Consider the following 22,288-nt stretch of genomic DNA (forward strand, 5'->3'; position numbering starts at 1 on the left):
GGCATAAGAAAACCAGTCAGATTGATTGAATAAAGCACTTCCAAATCAATTCAAGTTAAACCATTTAAAACATTTTATTATTCATTCAATAAAACTTACTGAAGAACACTTATACCTTCAGAAAGTCACCGCATAATTGCAAAGAAATCCAGGTTTAACATTGTAAGCTCATCATAATACTAATATTGTTAGATAACTGCGCCACAACAAATCTTCCTTGCAGTTCCTTAAACTCTGTGTTTCAGATTCCAAGTCTTTCATGGTTCTCCCACAGCCAGGCGTGGTATTTGTTTAACTTGTGGTCTTCAGGTGTCACCTTTGACATAAGAGATGTAAAAATTAAATATCAGATTTGGCATTGATTATAATCACACAACTAATGTGATCCACTGAAAGCAAAAGAGCTGGGATTACACTCACCTGCCTCCATTCTCCCACACAGAAGATCCTGTAGGAGTCGTTGCCATACTTCCCAATGCCATGTAGCTCAATGGGGTAACGCCACTGTTTAGTCAGATATTCATCTACACAGAAAACAGATTACAATGGTTTTATTTTTTTTTTGGGGGGGGGGGGCAATATTTGCTATGTCAAGTTTTGGAAACAGAATTAAGAGGACATTAATTATTGCAATTGTGAACCCTTTCAAAGTCATCTAAAATTGTCAGATTGGCCAGCCCTACAACACGTTAACACTGCAATAATTTTGAAATTACTGTGCACAAATATTCTGCATGTACACACAAATGGATATTGTAATCATCACATGCACTGGACAAGCACATGCACCTGAGAAGCGGATGAGTGTTTTAGCTCTGAGCTCATACAGGCCCAGCGGCTTCATAAGTTCAGACATGGGCTTCCAGTCGGCCTCCCGGGTCACCTCTGCAGAGGGGTACCGCTCAAAGAACTGCCACAGGACTGGTATTGCCATCTTGCCTGGAATGTTTTTTTTTTTGTTTTTTAAGTAATAGGAAAAATGGTAGACATGAGTACCAATTCATACAATGCTATTACAGTGCAAAGTGTGTATGTAAATTCTGGATCTTACCACTGGTCTTATTTAGAAAAACTGTGGCCACCAGGAGCTTCCAGGGGTCATGGAAAAGAGTTTCCTGCACAAGGCTGTAAGGGGATCGAGGGGGTGTCCACTTCTTGAAGACCTTCCTCCTGGGTGGGCTGAGGACTATATACAGACAATATGCATGTCTCTTTAAGGCGCACACACAACTTTATTTAAAAAATGTTGAGGTATGATTTATGTAAATATAAATATACACATTTTTTTCTGGTTCTTGTATTAAATGAACTATGTTTAAGTTACCATCGCCGGGGGGCTTCCTGCTGAAATATGGGCTTGTTTTCCTTTTGTCTTCCACACTCTTGGACTCTAGACAAACAAGTAATACAGAACAAAAACACTTCATCAGAGGATGTCTAATATTTTTTGTCCATGAAACCAAACAACACCTTACAAACAAAGGAGAAATTAATTAGGGCGGCATGGTGGTGCATGTTCTCCCTGTGTCTGCGTGGGTTTTCTCCGGGTACTCCAGCTTCCTCCCACAATTTCAAAAACATGCACATTAGGTTAACTGGCGACTCTACATTGCCCCGAGGTGTGTGTGTGTGTGTGCATGCATGTGTGGTTGTCTGTCTCTGTGTGCCAGCCCTGCAATTGAACCCTGCCTCTTACCCGTAGTCAGCATGGATTTATGTTTATTTATTTATGCATTTATTGGTCACATCAAAAGTGAATTAAATATCGAAGCATGTGTGGCCTTCAAGATGTACACTACACATAATACACATGTATTATGTGAACCTAATCCTGCCACAGACAGCACATGGATCCCCTCCCGCTTTGTCAGACATATCTCTTCATATCGATTCTGTATTATAACTGGAAAATGAGAAGGCAAAATTGGATGAAAATTGGATTAAGAAAAACGGACATGGATAAACCCTAAATTGTACTGAAATTGTACTGCACCGTGTAGTATGTTGAAATTACAAAATCAAAATATAACTAAAAATAAGGGCATGGACTTTTATTGCATGAAAACTACCTGATGTTTTATTGAGCTGTCGGAGAATGCAGATCATACTTACTATTCTGGGAATCTCTCACTAGCGTGCAGCTCCCACCAGTGATTTCAGGTAACAACACCTCCTCTTCCACATCTAGGCGACTGTCAGCAACAGCATCCAGTTCAGAATTAGGCTTGTTGTCACCTTTGCTGTGAATCTGTATCTCCTTCCTGCCTCGTTCATCCTCACCCTCGTTCTCGCTCTCAGTGGCAGGTTCAACATTCAGAGTCGGCACAGAAGGCTGCGAGACTGCTTGCTTGTCTTTGTGAACAATCAAGCTGTTTTGTTGGTTACTGCTAGGAGTGAGTCTGAGTAGCTTCTCTCTCAGCAGACCCCCTCTGCTGACCCTCTGAGGGCTCCTCTGCAGTGCCATATCATCCTCTGTGGTTGAAGGTGCAGCTTGTGCCTCTTGTACATGTGGAATCTCTTCTGGTACAGTGTCAGTGTTAAAATGGTTAGTATCTTCTGAAATCTTTACTTTATTGTCTTTAGTACATCTCGGCAATGAAGAGGCTCTTAGAGATTTATTTGGAGGTGGATGCAATATTTCTGTTGCATCTACCTGCTGTTTATCTGCATGTTTTTTCTTTCGTCTTGTCTGTTTCACTTGGGAAGGGGTGATGACATCATCACCTCTGGAGGCAGTGAAGTTGAAAAGGTTTATGTCCAAGTTCCCTTCTCCATTTTCTTGGAGGAAAGCATGCAGGGATGCTCTTGACCGGAACCTCAACCCTTGGGGACTTAAACAATAGAAAAATCAATCACGCTGATCTAACTGAATCTGCAATGCACTGAAGTCATGATGCAAGGCATGATACAGAGCGGATTATTAGAAAACAACGAGTCACCTTATAATGTACACATCCATTTTGCCTGCTGTTTTGCCTGTTTTCCTCTGCTTCACCTCTCTGATCCAGCCAGGGGGAACTGTAGAGGTGTGGCACGAATCGTTCTTGTCCTTGTGACTTTGGCTATTTATGTCTCCACCAGTCTCCTGCTGAATATCACAGCTTGGAGAGTGCATTTTGTGTGTTGTTGTTGATCCTGAGCTCGATTTAGACAGGTGTGGACTCAGAAATGTAGGAGTCAATGTAGCAGCTGATCACCTTCACCTCATTGTCCAACAGTTGACCTTTTACTCCCAAGTCAGCGATCAGTACTGGTTTGTGTCATCTTTACCTAGAATTTACAACAACATACAGCACATCTTCCGTTGTACAGTCTTAAGTATCATCACATAATACATTATGGATCTTGCTGAACAGAAGATGTTGACATTAGCAACAAAGCACAAAAAAATTTAGTATAACAGGCAAAGGCTTATACAACATACATGAAAACTGGTGAACCTCGAATTCCTTCCTTACAGACGTGCAGAACAAATGCGCTTACTGATATCAGTACACCTCTTTCGGAGCGGGAAGTCTAATCTCGGCGAACACATACACACGCAGGAAGTAGCGGGCATATCCGAGTCTGCGCAGTAAGAACGATTCATGAAAACGGAGCCTAGTATGAAAAACCGACCAAACAAGCAGCCAACCTGTTGATAAAAAGCCTATTAGTCCTATTTGCTACTAAAAGGTGGAAATGAGAGCCGTTCTAGCGTGGAAGGAAACAGTTGGTGAACAATGGTAAGAGTCTATATGTTTGTGTTAACGCTGTCAACGCAGGCCCGATTCTGGGATGTAACGCTAGGTGGTTAGCAACGGCGGTTGCTATGTAAACTGTGTAAACTGCTATTTTAGCTAGCTACGTAAGCTAGCATTAGCCCAACGATTCAGATATAATTTATAAATGGCAGAGATGCTCAATCTGAGAGTATATTTTACAACAGATGATTGAGCATCAGTCTGTTAACATGTCACCTTTCTTTTGCAAGTTTATGTTGGAGCTAATGTTGATGTTAAGCTAGCTAACTATCGTCAACACGGCCAAGGTCTTGGTTATCGCTGCACATTGCTTCCTGTGAATGTTTTAAGAAGCTATTAAGGTATATAGCCAGAACGTTACATCCATAAATCTACAATATATCCAGTTTTTTTGCATATACAATTAGAATTTTTCTTGCTACATTAATTAATCCTGTAACGTTAGTTATTCTTTTTTTCTTTTGAAAATGACGTATTGATAAAACTACAGCTATAGTAAAGATTAAACCCATTTTCCGTCCACTTACTTGACTTGGTTTTCTAGAGCTTTCAACCTTTTACTTTTTTGCTTATTGAGTCTGGAACAATCATTCAAGTAAGTGGATTTTGTCTTTTTTTTTTTCATACTGCTTGTTAAGGCTAATCAATTTTCCAAAATCCAGCTATATTGAGTTTATAGTTATGAAAGAAACTGTTAAAAAAGCAGTACCTGGAACCCACGACTGTTGTATCTACATACCTTAAAAATGACATACAAGATGAACTACAAATAAAAACAAAATCAATTAATTGAGGAACCATTTTGCCATTATTCCCTTTTTACAGTGTTTATGATCTTGCCTTCAAGCCGGATGGCAGCCAGCTCATCATTGCTGCAGGACTTCGTGTCCTGGTAAGGCTTTTCTGTTTAGCCAAGGCACATGTCAAAAGTATACATGCATTATTTTGAAATTTAATTTTTTGTATTTTTGTTGCAGGTTCATGACACAACAGATGGAGCTCTTATCCAGCCTTTAAAAGGACACAAAGACATAGTGTACTGTGTGGCCTATGCTAAAGATGGTATTCAACTGACTTTCCATTTGTGCACAACAGTTTCCTTCTATCAGTCATCAGTGTCAATCTTACTAACTACTGCATTCTTCCGCAGGTAAAAGGTTTGCCTCAGGGTCAGCAGACAAAAGTATCATCATCTGGACCTCTAAATTGGAGGGTATTTTAAAATACACGTAAGTTTCACTTTTACTTATCAGTTTAGTACTAAGTTATCCTTTGCATTGTGTATCTCATCATCTCTCTTTTTTTCATGTATTTATCTGTAGTCACAATGACTCTATCCAGTGTGTTGCCTACAACCCTGTCACTCACCAACTAGCCTCCTGTTCTTCTGGTGACTTTGGTCAGTACACAATGAATTTGAGTCTATACTTGACTTTAAAACCATGTGCATAATATATTATAAATCTGTAAATATTTTAAAAAGAGAGATTGCCCCTGTGGAGCACTGAACATCTTACTTCCATTTGACTTTTTTAGGTCTGTGGTCTCCAGAGCAAAAATCAGTGAACAAACATAAAGTGAGCAGCAAAATAACATGTTGTGGGTAAGTGAAGTTTGTAGTATTAACTGTCTGCAACACTGGCACTCGTTAATGTGAGATATGTCTGTTGAAAGTTTTTCTTTGATTGAAGGTGGACAAATGATGGCCAGTACCTAGCACTTGGCATGATGAATGGAGTGGTGAGCATTCGGAACAAGAATGGAGAGGAGAAGGTCAAGATAGAGCGTCCAGGAGGTTCCTCCTCTCCTATCTGGTCCATAGCCTGGAACCCCTCTAAGTGAGTCTTTCTGAATTAATGTAGCATAAGGTTGTAGACAAAGCGGAATGAAATCTTATCTTCATCAATTTATTAAATTAAATACATTGCTCTGCCACACACATTTAATTCACTGTCTGTACATGTTGCCACAATTTAAATGATGATGTAGAAATGAGAGTGCATTGCATTTTAAGTGAATTGCTTGTGTATGGCCAGCAGGTGGCAGTGGTCAAACATGGTATGGTGGAACTTGTTCTGTCGGGGAAGGATTATGATGGCTGGTATCAGCTGTCTCTGTATTTTGATTCTCACTACAGCCAATGCCCAAGGCAGGAGCTCACCTGTAGCCACTGCCAAGGACTACTGTTGAGAGAAAGAGGCAAACAGGAAGATGAAAATTTGAAGGATCAAGGGAGAATCGGCCAGTGATGGGAGACAGTGTCAAGTTGCATCAGATATATTATTATTGAGTTGCTTCATGGAATATGTTTGGTCATCGCATGGAGGTCAGGGCATTAGGGCAGCCAGGAAATAACTTCTTTTGAGCTGCTAGGGACATAGAGTCTTGCTCACAGATGCTTTGACAGAATGAGTTTATCTCAGGACAGGGGTTAGATGGATAGATAGGCTTGTTCTATATGGCAGTCATAAAATAAATAAGACTCTGTCATGACATGCAATTAAAATAGTTGAGGACAAAATATAGTAAGGCTGAAAGATTTCCGTTGTCGCATTTCATTTCTGGTCAGTTCAGTATGTTGATAGGAATTCTTAAGTCATTTATGTTGTATTTTCACAGGGATGAGCACAATGACATTCTAGCCGTGGCAGATTGGGGTCAGAAGCTGTCCTTCTATCAGCTCAGTGGAAAGCAGGTGAATATCACAGGTCCAAGCAATAAAAGTCCTGAATCCTAAATCATCAGATGGTAAAAGTATGACCAAAATGGTGATTTGTGAATTGTACATATACTGACTCATACTTATGCAGTATGTTCTAATAAAACAAAAGATTTTCCACTACCAATTCAGGCTTTTTAAAATGGCATTTAGATGACTCATTGCAGGCAGTGTCATTACCTTGCATAGTTAATACCAGAAGACCAGTAAACATTACCATCTCACTGCGTGTGTTATCTCTTGCTAGAGTAATAAAAAACAAGAATACTTGAGGCTGCCTGTCTTTGCAAAATATATGCTCTTGGAAACACTTTACTGAATTGAAGAGCTGTGTTTCCTGTTGTAATCAGACTGTCAGGGTCTATTGAAACCATAACAGTCCATTGGAAGTGATCCTGCTATGTTTTAATGGCCCCCCTCACTGTCCCTCCTTCCTCCTTAATTCCCTGTGGGCAGCTCCGTAATTATAGACAAATATGCTTTGTTCATTACTCTGCTGTTATGCCTTAGGCTTATATATTGTCATCGGGCTATTTATCTATTTAAGTGAACATTCTGTTTTGATTACAATACCAGGAATTGTTCCCAATGAAAGAAAATAAGTATGGATCGTCACAGATTTTTTTTTTTCCAGAGTGAGGAGAAACAGATAGACAGAGTTGGGGAACTAATATTACATTGTGTAAATGGACAAATATATACATGCTTTTTAAACCAGAGAAAGACTTTATTTAATTTTTTCTTATCTTTTCATTAAGTGCTCAAAGGGGTGGTAGAGTGGACTATCAGCCCAGTTTGCGGAAAATGTTGGCTCATGCCCCTGAGCAATAAATATGGGAAATACTTGTTGTATTCTTGGTTTAACGTCCACTTCTCTGTTTGTCTCTCTCAGATTGGAAAAGACAGGACTCTCACCTATGACCCTTGTTGCGTCAGCTATTTCTCCAAGGGCGAGTATATAGTCATGGGGGGCTCTGATAAACAGACCTCCCTTTACACTAAAGATGGTGTGCGTCTAGGCACCATTGGAGAGCAGAATGCCTGGGTGTGGACGTGCCGAGTTAAACCTGACTCCAACTTTGTGGTGGGTCCACAGCTTATGAAGCCATATGTCTAGAGAAGTTATCTCTACTCTTAAATAATGTTGTGTGACTGACTGAAAAAAGCAGGAACATGTAATGAAAAACACTGCTAAAGCTCAGACCAGAAAGCCAGTCTCCCTTCGATACATTCATTTGGTAGCAAAGCGCCTCTTCAGCTACACAAATACACAAATCATTTGATTTTACAGTAACACTTTAACAGCTTTTCCTTTCACCATATTTAACTGTAAGTGATGAGGCTTACAAGAGCGAATTGGTTGCTGGTGGATTCTCTCAGTTCTACTGTGGAGATGCTTTAACAACACATTCCCATCTCACAGTCTTTTCTTAGAGGTGTTAATAGGATGTACTGCTACATTGTTATCTCTTATCTAGGTGTTGGGCTGCCAAGATGGGACCATCACCTGCTACCAACTTATCTTCAGCACAGTTCATGGCCTCTACAAGGATCGCTATGCTTATAGAGACAGCATGACTGATGTCATTGTCCAGCATCTCATCACTGAACAAAAAGGTGCACTTTTAGTTTAGCAACAGGATATTGAGTTTATAGTAGATGACCTGCTGTAAGATAATGGCTCTCTAATAGGTTGCATGTTACTTGAAGCATCACAGCTAGTGCTATGATTAATGGTATAGCAGTATTTTGTGAACTAAATTTTAAACATTACTTATAATTTTTATAGGATTATGTTCTATTCTTTCTTTCCTATCAGTAGTCATCCAACTACTGGTTTGTAAGGGTAGACAGTCCTGCTATTTTTCATATGTCAGATATCTCATTTCGAACTTAATATAAAAGGATTTGCTTTTATAAAGGTGAGGTTTCAGCCCATTTTTATAGAGTATTTCATTTTCTACACCTGCAGAGAAGAACAGCATGACAGCGTGACTGGGACTGTAACATTCATTCCTGACTTATTCAACAGTATGCACGCTTTCCCCATGCTTCCAACATGTCCACTCTCTCCCTTCATTTTCTTCTTTCTGCAGTGAGGATCAAGTGTCGTGAGCTGGTGAAGAAGATCGCCATCTACAGAAACCGCCTTGCTATCCAGCTGCCCGAGAAGATCCTCATCTATGAGCTCTATTCAGATGACTCGTCAGACATGCACTACCGTATAAAAGAGAAAATTTGCAAGAAGTTTGAATGCAACTTGTTGGTGGTCTGCTCTCAAAATATCATCCTGTGTCAGGTCAGAGGAGATAGAATTACAAAGTCAACTTATAATTTCTTGCTTGTGTCTACCAGAGTCTGTTTGTGTTCTCGGTCTTTCCTCACTTAATGAAACAAACAGTTTTTCTTCAATTAAGAGGCCATAGAGACATTTGAGCACTATTAGCATGATGGGAGAAGAATGATTTAGCATTTAATCATTTAGTACTAACACAAACAGCCCAGAGAAAAAATGATAATGTCATGAAATTGCTGGTGTTCCAGATGTTTCTGTCTACTTTGCAAAAAACTCCAGCTGTGCATGTGCTCTGCAGGCTCTGTCTCCCTCCCCTTCTCACCCCTCTTCAAACTGGATAAAATAAGACAGTGGAATGAAAGGGAAGAATCAAAGTCTGTTGAACCAGTGGGTGTCCCTCGGGGTTCCTCTCTGCTTCTTGTCTATGTGTTTGACAGAGGCTGGTAGGGAGGAGCAGCCATAACACAAAGGTTACTTCCCTTTAAATCTGTCTGTGTGTGACAGAGGTACTTCAGATCTCTCTCTTACAGGCATGCTAGTATGTCATGCCTCAGACAGCTTTTAGACCATATAAATGGGCTGTGTCCATATGGGCTGTGTATGTCTGTGTCAAATCAAATCATTGTTTATTTTAATGGCATTACTTTCTGACGTTAAGCCACAATTTGAAGTGTTTAAAAGAACAATGTGCTAAGATTTACGGTTATGTTATACCAGACCGTAACATCATAAAACAGGATAATTTGGTCATAATGAACCAGTTGGCCTTTCATGTGCTATATGAAATTGTGGTCTCAGCTCTCCCACTCTCTTTTTGTGCAGGAGAAGAGGCTCCAGTGCATGTCCTTCACCAGTGTCAGGGAAAAAGAGTGGGTGATGGAGTCTCTAATTCGCTACATCAAAGTGATTGGTGGTCCACCAGGCAGAGAGGGCCTACTAGTAGGGTTAAAGAATGGAGGCGTGAGTATTTTGAGAAAATACGTCTGTGTTAAGTAACCTTAGAAATGGCGCTCATGCTTGAAAGAGAGCCGTCCAAGAATTTCAGAGAAACAGCTTTCTTCTTGAAGAAGGAGAGGATGGGACTGCAAGTCACCACATAATTTCTTCTCAGTGTTTACATTTCTTAAAACTGGATTCAACCAGCATTAGTAGTGATGCTGTATTTTGACTTTGCTCTGTTGGTCATTGTTTTTGTGATGTAGATCCTCAAGATATTTGTTGACAACCCCTTTCCCATCACACTGCTGAAGCTGTCAACGTCTGTGCGCTGTCTGGACATGAGTGCCTCCCGTAATAAACTGGCTGTGGTGGACGAGCACAACACTCTGTTGGTCTACGACATCAACAGCAAAGAACTGCTTTTTCAGGTCATTGAAGGAACCCGATTTGGTTTTATTTTGATTTTAAAATACATTTCAGACTTGCAATGGGATGTAATAAAACGTGCATGTTTGTTTACTCATTTGCATTAGGTTGCAGGTACACATGTTACTCATGTAGTGCCCAGTCTGTGTTCAAAAGTCACCTTTAGACCTTATGTCCCTGCTGCCCTCCTTCACCTTCCTTCTCCCTTTTGCTTTCCTTGCAGGAACCTAATGCTAACAGTGTAGCCTGGAACACCCAGTGTGAGGACATGCTGTGCTTCTCTGGCAATGGCTACCTTAACATCAAGGCAAGCAACTTTCCTGTACACCAGCAGAAGATGCAAGGCTTCATGGTTGGGTACAACGGCTCAAAGATCTTCTGCCTCCATGTTTATTCCATGTCTGCCGTGGAAGTGCCTCAGGTGTGTACCAACAGCCGGTGTTTCTTAAATATCACAGCATTTGTTTGTACTTCAAAAACAAATAAATACTTGCTTTCCTGTCAGATCTTCATAAGTATATGATGAAAATACAGTATCACGTGGGGGTTTTGATAGTGTTGTTGTTGCTCTGCACAGTCAGCGCCCATGTACCAGTACTTGGAGAGGAAGATGTATAAGGAGGCCTATCAGATCGCCTGCCTCGGTGTGACAGACAGCGACTGGAGGGATTTAGCCACAGAGGCCCTGGAGGGACTTGACTTTGACACCGCCAAGAAGGCCAGTCAGACACACACAAATCGGCCTGATCATTGGCCCATTCGTTTTACTGGTTTCATCTTGGCAGGACTCTAAACGCGTAACGGCAACTCATCCAAATGTGGTGACAGCACATTGCTTGTATATTAGCTTCTCTCTTAGTCTCTCTTAGTAACCATCAGTTAACAACATGTACATTACTCAGGCAGCCGACTGTAAACACAAAGCAATGTAAAAATTAAATCCTTGAGAGAGGGTTTATAAGAAGCTTCTGCAACAAAAGAAAACACAAAACATCAGTATTTTAGAGGCCATCCTGTAAATTATTTCTTGTCTTTTCCTATTTTCAGGCCTTCATTAGAATCAGAGACCTGCGCTACCTGGAGCTCATCAACAGTATTGAGGTAATACTTACTCTTAGGGAAAGGGGAAGGGGGAAAAAAAAAACTTTCAGTGCTGTGTAAAGCCAAGTTCACATATTTTTCTGTTTGCTGGTTTTCGCTCCGATCAGATGTGACATCGCCAGGGCTCCACAGAGACTGAGCCAATCACAATTATTATGGTCGTCATACATTTAATTGCCAGGCTTTGCCCCGGGCTGTATTTCACATGCTATACAGTCGAACAAGGGTGGAACCTGTGTCCTGAATGACCCTCTCTTGTTCAGTACGCACACATTTGAGCAAATCTATACACGCAGCAAAACACACACACATACCTTGACAGTATGCATGAAGCAGAAGAAAGTTTTTTCCTGAAGTGGCTATTGCCAGGAGAAAGTTTCTGCTATACTTTTACAGTCATATGAAAGAAATGTTATTTTGTCCTATAAAAATAGTACTTGTTCTCCATTTTCATTATGAGTGATGGTATAAGAGTGTACTGTCAGTTAAAATGTGAGGTTGTATGCATTCAGCAGGCCAGTAGTTTTTAGTGCCTTCTGTGGTGTTTGACTCTGTGTGTATGTGTGTGTGTGTGTGTGTATGCGCACACATGCATAACAGTTTTGTGTGAGTGTGTGTACATTCATGTGCGTGTTTATCTCTGCACAAATGCCAGTGTTTGTGTTGACTGATTTGCAGGAGAGGAAGAAGCGGGGTGAGAACGACAATGAGCTGTTCCTGGCAGACGTCTATGCCTACCAGGGGAAATTCCACGAGGCAGCCAAGCTTTACAAACGCACTGGCCACGAATCCAGAGCCCTGAGCATGTACACTGACCTGCGCATGTTTGAATATGCCAAGGTGATTAAATTGTCTATTGACAAAAACACACATGTACAGCATACTGTTGTATCAGTACAGACAGAACAACCTGGAAAGTGTTGCATGTTTTTAGGGTGTAGAACATATGTTTTTCTTCATCATGTGCAGTCATGCCAAGTTGGGGCCCTGCACTGTGTTCAACCAGCCCCCCCCCCCTTTGCCGCCTGTCTTTCATCTCCTCATATATCACTAGAATCTCCACATATATCATCTGATCAGTGCACACACACATACACGCCTTGCTTTTGCACACATATCCCTGTCTAACGCAAGGGTAACTTACACACATAGATGCAGTCATAAATGGGGGCACAAATGGAGAGAAATAAGACGAGCATCTGTTTTTACATGAATACTTTGATGAGAAGGTCAGTTGGAGTTGAGGCAAATTCTTGCTTTATTATGTTTACATGTAGGGGGGCACTTTGAACATCAGCATTACATTCACATTGCTGGAGCAGATGACACAGCCATGACTTGTCTGTGTATATTTGTGTGTGTGTGTATCAAATTGTGTGTGTGTGTTTGATGTGGCTGCTGTATATTTATGTGGTTGTGTGGCCATCTGGTGCTACATGCTGTTTGTTTAAGGTAGGATGGACACCGGAGGGGAAGGCCCTCTAGCCGCCTGCTGTTTGTGTGACTCTCTTCCTCCTGTCTCGGCCTTGACCCACATGATTCTGGCTGTCTGAACTGGACAGTTCTTACTCTCCTTCCAGATTAGTATCAGAATCCTAGTTGAAAAAATGCCATTGGTATGTTAGTAAAGCCCTTTGAGACAAACTGCTTGTAAAAATAGGCTATACAAATAAAGTTGTCTTGTCTTATCTTGTCTTAGTATGATTGCAACTGTGTGTCTTTGCCGCAGGATTTTGTCGGATCTACAGATCCTAAGAGCTCTCGGATCCTGATGACTAAGCAGGCAGACTGGGCTAAGAGCAGCAAGGAGCCACGGGCAGCAGCTGAGATGTACCTGTCCGCAGGAGAACATCTAAAAGCCATAGACATAATAGGGGAACACGGCTGGGCAGACATGTAGGTGGCAGTCACTGTATGATCAGTCTTATGATAAACTGTTTAACTGTCCTGTTTAACCTTATCTAAACTGTCTTTTTAGACCTATGTGCATGAATTTCCCAAATCTATGTCTGTCTATGACGTTCATAATACAGCTTCTTTGAATATAGATAATACACACATTTTCTAGTTGATAACACAAGCACAAGACAGTAGCGCCAAGTTCATTTGGTTAGAACACTCTGCTTTCTCAGTCTAAAATGTCGTAGTTTAACTCTCAGTGGAGGAACCTGTTCTCTTTTACTCTTTTACTTCACAGGGTTCTAGAAATGAACTGAATATCTTAATATTAGAGGAATGACAATCATTTTGTAGGAGAGTTACACCAGTTTAATACAGAAAGAGTCAGATTTAAAACGTGATGGACATTCAAACCCTGAAGTCCAGGGCTGAAGCGGATACACATACACACTTGACCAACTAACCCATCATAACCACTGTTGACTCCTGATTTGATGCTTCCAGTCACAAATTTGTCTTATTGTTACTTTTCTTATGCTTGACCCTCACTGAGCAGAATACTCAAAGATGATACTTTGATACTCAAAGATTGTTTTCTCATTTATCTGCTAAAGGGGGAAAGTTATTGTGGAAAAGAAATTCTCTTTTCAGGGATTTTTGAAAGTTTTGAAATCAAAAATAGTTCCATATTTCTAGATTTCTAGATATTTAAATGAGATTGAAAGAGTATTTTAAAGTAATTTAAAGATTTTTTGACTTGGTTGCTAAACTTTTTTCTTGATAAATCACACCAGATACAAACTTAGAAAACTAAATTTCACAAGACAATAATCCACAACATGTGTTTGGAGGATGAGTATTATAAGGTATATTTGACTGATAGTCATTCCCCATGTATTTTATTAGATACCATCTTATAATTGGCTTTCACTCATATGTGTGTAGTGGGAATGTGGGGTGTGAGTGTTTGTTGTGTAAAGCAGGCAAACTGATAAGCCTGTGTCTGGTGGTTGTATCAGAATTCCCCACTGACTCTCCATCTGACCTACTGGCTGCATGCTGTACGCCTCCTGTAGCGCTAACAGTCAGTCAGTTGGTTAATGCTACAGCTGAACAGGGCAGAGTCAGGACTCTTTAACCTGAATCTGATTCAGCTAGTGAACCCGACTGGTTCAAATTCTTTTTGGTGTCACGAGCATAGCTTGATGCAACGGACCCCTGTGCAAGCATTTATCTGCACTTCCCCTCTCTGTGTACACTCATTCCTCTCTCGCCCTCATCCAGGCTGATTGACATTGCCCGCAAGTTGGACAAGGCCGAGCGCGAACCGCTGGCAAAATGTGCGTTCTACTTCACGAAGCTGAAGCACCATGGCTATGCCTCGGAGACTTATTCCAAGATGGGAGACTTGCAGGCTCTTGTGCAGCTGCATGTGGAAACAAGGCACTGGGAAGAGGTCTGACACATTTTTCACACAGGAGGCACACCTGCTCCACTCATCATGCCTTATATATAGTCTCCTGAGACAGTTGCATAAATATAATGTGCGCCACCTAGGACTCTACTAAATAAACTGGTATTCAGGAATCAGTATTGTAAACCACTTGATGTTCATGTCTTGCTCAGTTTTTGCAGGAATCTTTAGAAAAGTATATTGTATTTGTTAAAGTAACCACAGGTGAAAGCAAACAATAAGACAATGCATCTGTTTAATTCCCTCACACACTGACTTAAACCATACACACACACACACACACACACACACACACACACACACACACACACACACACACACTGCAGAGCTAATCATCCAGCTTTGGATTTCTCTGAAACCATGCCCACACGATGATTGAGTGAGAGAGAGTGAGATGCAGAAAACACTGTACTGCGCTGAAACCATATCAGCTTAAAGCTCCTTTCTGTTTCCAATCAAATTCCTCCATCGGGGTGGATCATGCTACTCAGACAAGAAGAAAATATTGCGTTTCTTTAATGCATCTCTAGTCTTTAATCGAGTTAAAGGCATTACAGAGATGAATGTCGGCAATTTGCATGCTGAAAACAGAAGAGCCAAAAACAGAACATCAAATCATGATCACACATTTCTGTTGTAGTGTCTGAAGAAGACTTCCTGGATATTTATTTGATCGTCAGAGAGGAATAAGAAAGAGCGGAAAGAGGGGGGTGGGGTTCAGGGGTTTAGAGAACTGTTATGCTTTATGTGCTTCACCCAGGGAGGTGGACATCAAGACATTACAAAGCACAGACTAGAGTTTGAGTATGGGCCATATGGATGCTATTCACTACACCCGCTCTTTTCTAAAACAAAGTATTTCTTTAAATGTCTTTGGGATCACAGGCCTGGGACACACACACACACACACAAGCACACACCTCCTTTCTCTCTTTTACTGTATGATATGGCTGGTGTTGTGTTTCTTGGCTCATGTTTTGCCACAAGACATTTAGATTAATCAGTCACGATGACAGGCAAATATATGTCCACAGGGCACTACAACTGCTCTTTATAGCCTGCCATTCAAAAAGGGTAAGAGCTGCAGTTGTAGTTCTAATTGAGTGTGAAATCATACTTAGCTCATACACTTTTCTTTGTTCCCAGCTAATTAATAATGTTGTAGAAATATTTTGATAGGAAATAATGTATGTTTTTCTGAATAATGTGTGGCCATTTATATGTCCCTAATCAACTGCGGTTCATCCATAATTACCCAGGGCAACCTTATACTCGTCTCTTTATATTCGGTGGAACTTGTGTTCATGGTGTTCATGCATTCTCATGTCACAGAGTCACATATACTGTTTTACTTCTCTCTTTGCTGCTTTCACCTGTCCATTTGTCAGGCCTTCTCACTGGTGGAGAAGCACCCCCAGTTCAAAAATGACATCTTCGTGCCTTATGCCCAGTGGTTGGCTGAGAACGACCGCTTTGAAGAGGCACAAAAAGGTGAGTTTGCATCACCACCAGGCCTACACGGCCTTCAAGTTTCCAGGATTATTTCAGTGAACATTAAAGTCTACATCCGCAGCCAATGTTTACATATGGAAGTGATAAAGCCTGGCCAGCTCTGGATGCAGACATTTTTCACTACTTCCTTAAGATTCTCTGTATCCACTGTAAAACATGATCCTTTTCGCTGGGGTAGAGCAGAACAGAGCTGGGCTGCCTGTTAACTGAATGACATGCATGCATGCCTCTAATCACCAGTACTACAAGCGGCTCTGATGATGATTACCAACTGTAACCATAGTTATAATCAGCTCATAGATTTATAATTATGATCTCAGCAGGCATATTTCCTCTTCTGCATAATCTTCCTCTGCCTGTCTCGACATGACTGAACAGGCCTGATTGTATTGAAGCTTGCTTATGGTCATGTATTTTGCTGATCATGTGTATTTTATGTCAGGCAGTGACGCAGTATTATGTTACCAGTGATTGTAATTGAGTCTAAGATTCTGGCTTGCCCCCTGTCCACCGCACTGGTACTTATCAGTTGCAGCTTTAGAAGTGGTTAACACTAAACTGAATTGGTTGGGAACATATGTGGGGAGCTTCCAATGCAGCTCAATTGTTTTCCATAATGGGGTTCTGAACCTCCATCAAGACTTTCTAGTGGTTCTGCAGCATTTGCAACATCATGGAAAAGCTGCTTGACTGTTTTCTCATTTTTCACTTTTCCCATGTCTTTGAAGATATCTTTTAACATTTGCCTTGTTTGTAAGTCTTATTCATTCAAATCCTTGCAAACTGGATCCCTCTAAAGTCTTTTGATTTATTGATGAAGGGAATCCACCATCTGTAAAACAGCAATTTTTCACAAAGTTACATAAATATTATGCCATATACTGGATTGACCTGATTTCTGCTATACACATAGAACAAACACGTCGGTTTCTGAGATTACACTTGCCCTAAAGACTTTGTTATCTTCACCATCATAGCGTATGGCGAAGTGTATTTGTTTATTTGGGAGAATAAACTTGACCTTTGACCAGAAAATGTTGAGAACCACCGTTATACTCAGCTTGTGTTTTGTGTTTCTGTTAGGGGAAAAGGGTGTGTGCTCCCTCCTAACCTTAACCAACAACAGCTGAATGTGGTTTTTATCCTTTAAGGTAGACTGATTAATATTTACCACTAATATATCCTGAACCCCGCTGTGGTTGCAGGGGCAGGGTCACTGGTGGGGTCACCTCCCTAAAGCTGCTTCTAATTACCCTCTGATAGGAACATGAAGAATAGAGCTCATGTTTATTAGGGCTTTAAAGTGGAAGTGCTTTGGTGTTTAATATGGAGGAGAAACTTCACTGTTTGGAAAAGACTTGTTATTTACATGTAAAAATTAGGAAAACTTTGTATTGTTTCTGTTAAGTACAAATGTGTGTGTGTGTCTGCTAGGTTGCGCTACTTATTTAGATAAATAAATAAATAAAAATATAAATAAAGGAGGAAGTGTTGGATTGACACTTAAAATTCAGAATTGCCTCAAGACTAGACAAGCCACATGATAATCCATCCATCAACATTTGTTTCTTTCCTTCATTCTTCATTCAGCATTTCACAAGGCAGGGCGACAGAACGAAGCCGTGAAAGTCCTGGAGCAGCTTACCCACAATGCAGTGGTGGAGAACAGGTTCAGCGATGCAGGGTACTACTACTGGATGCTGTCTATGCAATGTCTGGACATCGCCAGAGGTGAGATATCTATCTTCTTTGCGCTGGAGCGGAGCACAGTTTGTTTTTACTGTAAAGCTTGATGCATTTATAATTTCGTACTAATCCCTTTGTTGTCTGTGTTTGCCTGAATCAGAAAGTGAAGACCAGCGGGAAGAAATGCTGAAAAAGTTTGATCGTTTTCAGCATCTTGCTGAGCTCTACCATGTCTATCGCTCCATTCAGCGCTACACGGTGAGAACATGCTACTGTTGTCAACCCTAATCCTTCATAGCCAGATCAGACAAAAGTGGGAAGAGGCCTCCAGAAATCACGAGGCAGCCATATGATTGGCTGTCAGATTGAAAACCCTGGAAACAGTCCCCACTATGTGGTTAGATTTCTGTGTGGATACAAACACATTCGTGTTCTTAATATAGTCTTTTTTGAAGTATGCTGACAGCTCCTTGGCTTTTCTGCCCACTTTCTAATCAACTTTTGCTCTCAAATTTCTTCAGACCACTGTGAGTTTGGCAAGAAGGAGGTCTGGCTCTGTAAGATTATGTCAATCCAAAAGAGAGGCTCAGGGTAAAGGAGAAACTAAGATATGCAGAGAGCTTGTTTGGTAAAGTGAACAAAACAGAGCTGAGGGTGTTAGCCTCAGGTGGAGACCACTGAAGGGGAATTTAATCAGCTTGAACTACTCAGGACCCACCATTATAAGACTTTTCTTCTTCTCTGTTGTACTTAAAGGTTGACTGACAAGGGATGTTTAGAGGGACGTACTGCACATGACTGCTCATAGTGATAGATATGCCTTTTATGCAGCAGTCAAAATTATTCACTTCCTGAATGGCAACCAGCTGCTTGATTGATCATGATGACTACCTAATCACTGGCCTTATCCAAGCCCCAGTCTTACAAACAAGCTGTGTACTGGTGACCTGGCCTGTGTCAGTGTCCTCAGTTTGTTGTTTTAGCTTTCTGCTCAGCTGCGGTCACACCCCTGCTGTAGTGAGGCATCACTGTGATCCAGACCAGAGCAGGAACCCTCTATATCTCACTTTAACTCTCATAGGCAGGCACTATAGATTTGAACTATCAACTTTTGGGATAAGGTGCTGTTAGTGATTGCTTTAGCAAATTCTTCTTTCCCCTTCCAAAGCCCTGTGAGGTGGGATGAGGCACTATGAAGGGGTAGACTGCTTTTAGACCAGGTTAAAAGATTAAAAGACTAAAAGCGGGAGTAGGAGAGCGGGAGCTTTAAGAAAAAATATGTAAAACCTGCAAATTTGTATCAGAGCTTTATCTCATGTTATAATCCCTTTGCCTTCCATCTTTCATTTTTTTTCGCTGTTAATATCTTTAGGATGAGCCTTTTAGTTCCCACATGCCTGAGACGCTCTTCAACATCTGCAGATTCCTTCTGAACAATCTCACCAAGGACATACCACCAGGCATTTCTAAAGTGTATCCTTCCATTTTGAGAAAGCACAAGATATCATACAAATATTTTTAGAATAAAGTATTGTGGGGGGGGGGCTTCTTTTCTGGAAACCTCTCAAGACCAAACATGCCAATCTGAAATCAAGACTGGCAGAGACAGTAATGATAAAGTGTTGGAAAAGAGATAGAAGTATATAGAAAACGGAAGAGCTGGCGCCACTGCGGAAAGCATGCCGCTGCTGAGAGGAATGAAATGGGTGATGATGGGGAGGAGGCAACGATGCCAGCAAGAGGCACATTCTCTGTTATCTAAACAAATGCTTTGATTGCTGAACTTTGCGCATACGTGTACATACATAAACACACTAAACAATGTGCTTTAATTTGAAAAAATACACAAAAACCCACCCACACCCACAGCCACACAGACAAATCCATGTGGTCACACTCAGTGGAGGCTGAGAGTATGCGGAAGGAAAGCCCAGCCTTTGAGGAGGAAATCAGGCTGAGCAGCTGGGATCTTCTGTGGCCAAACTGAGGTGTTCCAAAAACTTTGAACTTAGATTTATAGACTCAGCTTGGCTGCGTTGGGCTTGGTTTGAACAATGAAACCCAATGTTGCAGAAAAGCTGCACTAAACAAGTTGAACAATAGGAGGACGCGCATTTTATCAACAGTCTCAGCCGTGGAACAGAACTGGATGTGTGGGAGGAGCTGGAGAGTAGCTGAGTGGGGAGGAAGAAGAGGAGTAGTGTTAAGTTGTAGGTGATGGAGGAGTGCCAGTGGAGAGATTTTTGCAGCTGCAACTCGTTGACCTTTCATTGCCACTCTCTGAGCTCCTCGCTTAACAATTTATCTCCATATACATACAAATAAGCAGCAATTTCCTCAACCCAAACACGAAAATGGCCACACAGCCCTGTATATGCACACACGCAAGCTCACAAACACCCTTATCAAAGCATTACTTTCACGGCACTTAGCTGGCTCAGCATGGCTGTAGTTTAACTCAGAAATGAGGGATTGCACCCTTACACCCAAGTGCCACAAGTGTAAATTGAAGTAAATAACTCTGAGTAATAATCTAGAAACAATATCCCGGTGAAACTATACTAATAGAATGTCAATTGTTCCTCTTACATTAGTTTTTTCCTTCACCTGATTGTCAGTAACACCTTATATGCACTGGCCAAGCAGAGTCGGAAACTGGGCGCATATAAACTTGCCAGGTATTCCTACGAGAAGCTCCAGGAGCTGCATATTCCCTCCCGCTTCCAGGAGTCCATAGAGCTGGGCAGCCTCACCATTCGCTCCAAACCCTTTCACGACAGCGAGGTGCGTTTAAGAGTTGGATGTTCACTCTGGTATATTGAATTATATTATTCTGAACCATTTTTCATAAATATTGTCTGAATATTAGTGGAGTTATGCCTGCCCTGTGTTCCTGACTGTATGTGCTAAACCTCCATGTGTTAACTGCAGGACCTAATCGAGGGCATGATGTGCTACCGCTGCTCCACCAATAACCCCCTGCTGAATAACCAGGGGAGTGTGTGCATCAACTGCAGACAGCCTTTCATCTACTCAGCTTCATCATATGGTCAGTGACACACAGACAGATTGCCTGCAGTAATTTGCACAGAGAGGACTCCATTTGTGTTGTTAATGTAGCATATCTCGTTGTATACAGAGGTGTTGCCTCTGGTGCAGTTCTACCTGGAGGAGGACATCAGTGATGAAGAGGCTGTGTCTCTGATTGACCTAGAAGTTCCTCACACAGATCAAAAGTACCCACGCTGGCAGGATATGGACAACGGTGGTATCCTTTGGTCATCTATGCAGTGTAACTGCACATACACACACCCACACACAGAATGGCATAGGATTAACATGCTTTGAATGAATTATTAATCCCTCAGTCTGATGGTCCTGAGACTCTGTATCCCTGTCCTAACACACTCCACATCTCTCCAAAATGGAGCACGTGACTCCCCTCCACCTTGTGACAGTTCTAAGAAGCTGTTTAGACTGCGTTGGCCTCGATTCTGCGCTGGTGGGTAAGCTGTCAGAGCTAAGTCATCTTAGCTCTTGAGCTAATAGGGTTAGCAAGGCTCTCCTGTCTCATCTTAATGACACTAACCCTCCGAGAGCCGTAGCCACAGCCCTAGTGCAGGGATTAACCTGCATTAGCCGGCAGACACTCAAGGGCACTGAGGTCTGCTCTGTTCCTCCAGAGCCGTGATGTGACTGACAGGCACGCCTGATTGGCATTTTAAGCACACACAGAATAGTCCCAGAGGGATAATATCATAAGGAATTTTCTGTTTTGAAAATGTGTATTATCAGAAAACATGCATTGCATGTAGAATGTTATAAATGGGTGAAATGTGTGCATTGTGTGAGCTGTTTGTTCTTAATTAACACCAATCAGAGATGCAGGCTTTGCGGATGGATGATGGTTTGGATGATACAGAGGAAGACCCATTTACAGCCAAAATGAGTTTTGAGGTAAGAAATGACAGAAGAGATGAGGTGATTAATATTCCTCCAACTGGCCAACCCAGCTGGAGAGGGTGAAAGGATGGGGTCCATAATAAAATGTGGATGTGTTCGTGCGTGTGTCCAAACAGCAGGGGGGCTCAAACTTTGTCCCAGTCAAGGTGAGTCGCTTGGTGCTTCGCTCAATGAGCAGGAGGGACGTCCTGATCAAGCGCTGGCCCAGGCCGCTCAAATGGGAATACTTCCGCTCCCTGCTGCCTGATGTGAGCATCACCATGTGCCCCACCTGCTTCAAGGTACAGCATTTATAAGACACATTAGCCATGTGTTGTGTTTCTTTCACAGACACTGTGACCCTTCTGTTGCTTGTTTTTTTTTTTTTAAAGCGTACATTTCAGCTCTGTTTTTTCTGGCCTGTTTTAATGTCTCTGTCTTTGTATTTCCTTGCAGATGTTTCACAGTGAGGATTATGAGCTCCTGGTGCTTCAGCACAACTGCTGTCCTTACTGTCGCAGACCCATCGATGAGCCAAACTGATCTACTTA

At 41.6% G+C, this 22,288-nt stretch overlaps 2 protein-coding genes across 2 annotated transcripts; one reads left to right on the top strand and one right to left on the bottom strand.

The window, feature by feature from the left end:
* Positions 1-49: 49 nt before the first annotated feature.
* Positions 50-3,565, bottom strand: mbd4 (methyl-CpG binding domain protein 4). The gene is made up of 8 exons (XM_046397402.1): positions 3,425-3,565; positions 2,940-3,270; positions 2,113-2,831; positions 1,325-1,390; positions 1,052-1,186; positions 790-939; positions 421-524; positions 50-316 (listed from the first exon to the last, which is right to left on the bottom strand). The coding sequence occupies exons 2-8, from the start codon at positions 3,113-3,115 to the stop codon at positions 242-244; spliced, it is 1,425 nt and encodes a 474-aa protein (XP_046253358.1). The 5' UTR covers positions 3,116-3,270; positions 3,425-3,565; the 3' UTR covers positions 50-241.
* ift122 (intraflagellar transport 122 homolog (Chlamydomonas)) lies at positions 3,541-22,286 on the top strand. Its single transcript, XM_046397394.1, has 29 exons — positions 3,541-3,725; positions 4,569-4,635; positions 4,721-4,805; positions 4,894-4,972; positions 5,066-5,142; positions 5,280-5,346; positions 5,435-5,581; positions 6,363-6,438; positions 7,355-7,546; positions 7,941-8,079; positions 8,559-8,761; positions 9,581-9,718; positions 9,961-10,125; positions 10,347-10,544; positions 10,701-10,841; positions 11,171-11,224; positions 11,903-12,064; positions 12,954-13,120; positions 14,408-14,579; positions 15,986-16,088; positions 17,700-17,840; positions 17,956-18,053; positions 19,168-19,268; positions 20,414-20,579; positions 20,727-20,844; positions 20,935-21,063; positions 21,676-21,752; positions 21,875-22,039; positions 22,194-22,286. The coding sequence occupies exons 1-29, from the start codon at positions 3,682-3,684 to the stop codon at positions 22,278-22,280; spliced, it is 3,558 nt and encodes a 1,185-aa protein (XP_046253350.1). The 5' UTR covers positions 3,541-3,681; the 3' UTR covers positions 22,281-22,286.
* Positions 22,287-22,288: the final 2 nt, after the last annotated feature.

Source organism: Scatophagus argus, chromosome 8 (assembly GCF_020382885.2).
Source record: "Scatophagus argus isolate fScaArg1 chromosome 8, fScaArg1.pri, whole genome shotgun sequence".
Classification (NCBI taxonomy): domain Eukaryota; kingdom Metazoa; phylum Chordata; class Actinopteri; family Scatophagidae; genus Scatophagus; species Scatophagus argus.

Bases quoted from the DNA above. Each gene is read 5' to 3' on its own strand.
- mbd4 (XM_046397402.1), bottom strand. From the start codon at position 3,115: ATGCACTCTCCAAGCTGTGATATTCAGCAGGAGACTGGTGGAGACATA. The intron at 1,391-2,112 runs GTAAGTATGATC...TTGTTTGTCTAG, and splicing joins AGTGAGAGATTCCCAGAATA to AGTCCAAGAGTGTGGAAGAC. The intron at 317-420 runs GTGAGTGTAATC...CTTATGTCAAAG, and splicing joins GTGTGGGAGAATGGAGGCAG to GTGACACCTGAAGACCACAA.
- ift122 (XM_046397394.1), top strand. From the start codon at position 3,682: ATGAGAGCCGTTCTAGCGTGGAAGGAAACAGTTGGTGAACAATG. The intron at 8,762-9,580 runs GTCAGAGGAGAT...CTTTTTGTGCAG, and splicing joins AAAATATCATCCTGTGTCAG to GAGAAGAGGCTCCAGTGCAT. The intron at 12,065-12,953 runs GTGATTAAATTG...TCTTTGCCGCAG, and splicing joins GCATGTTTGAATATGCCAAG to GATTTTGTCGGATCTACAGA.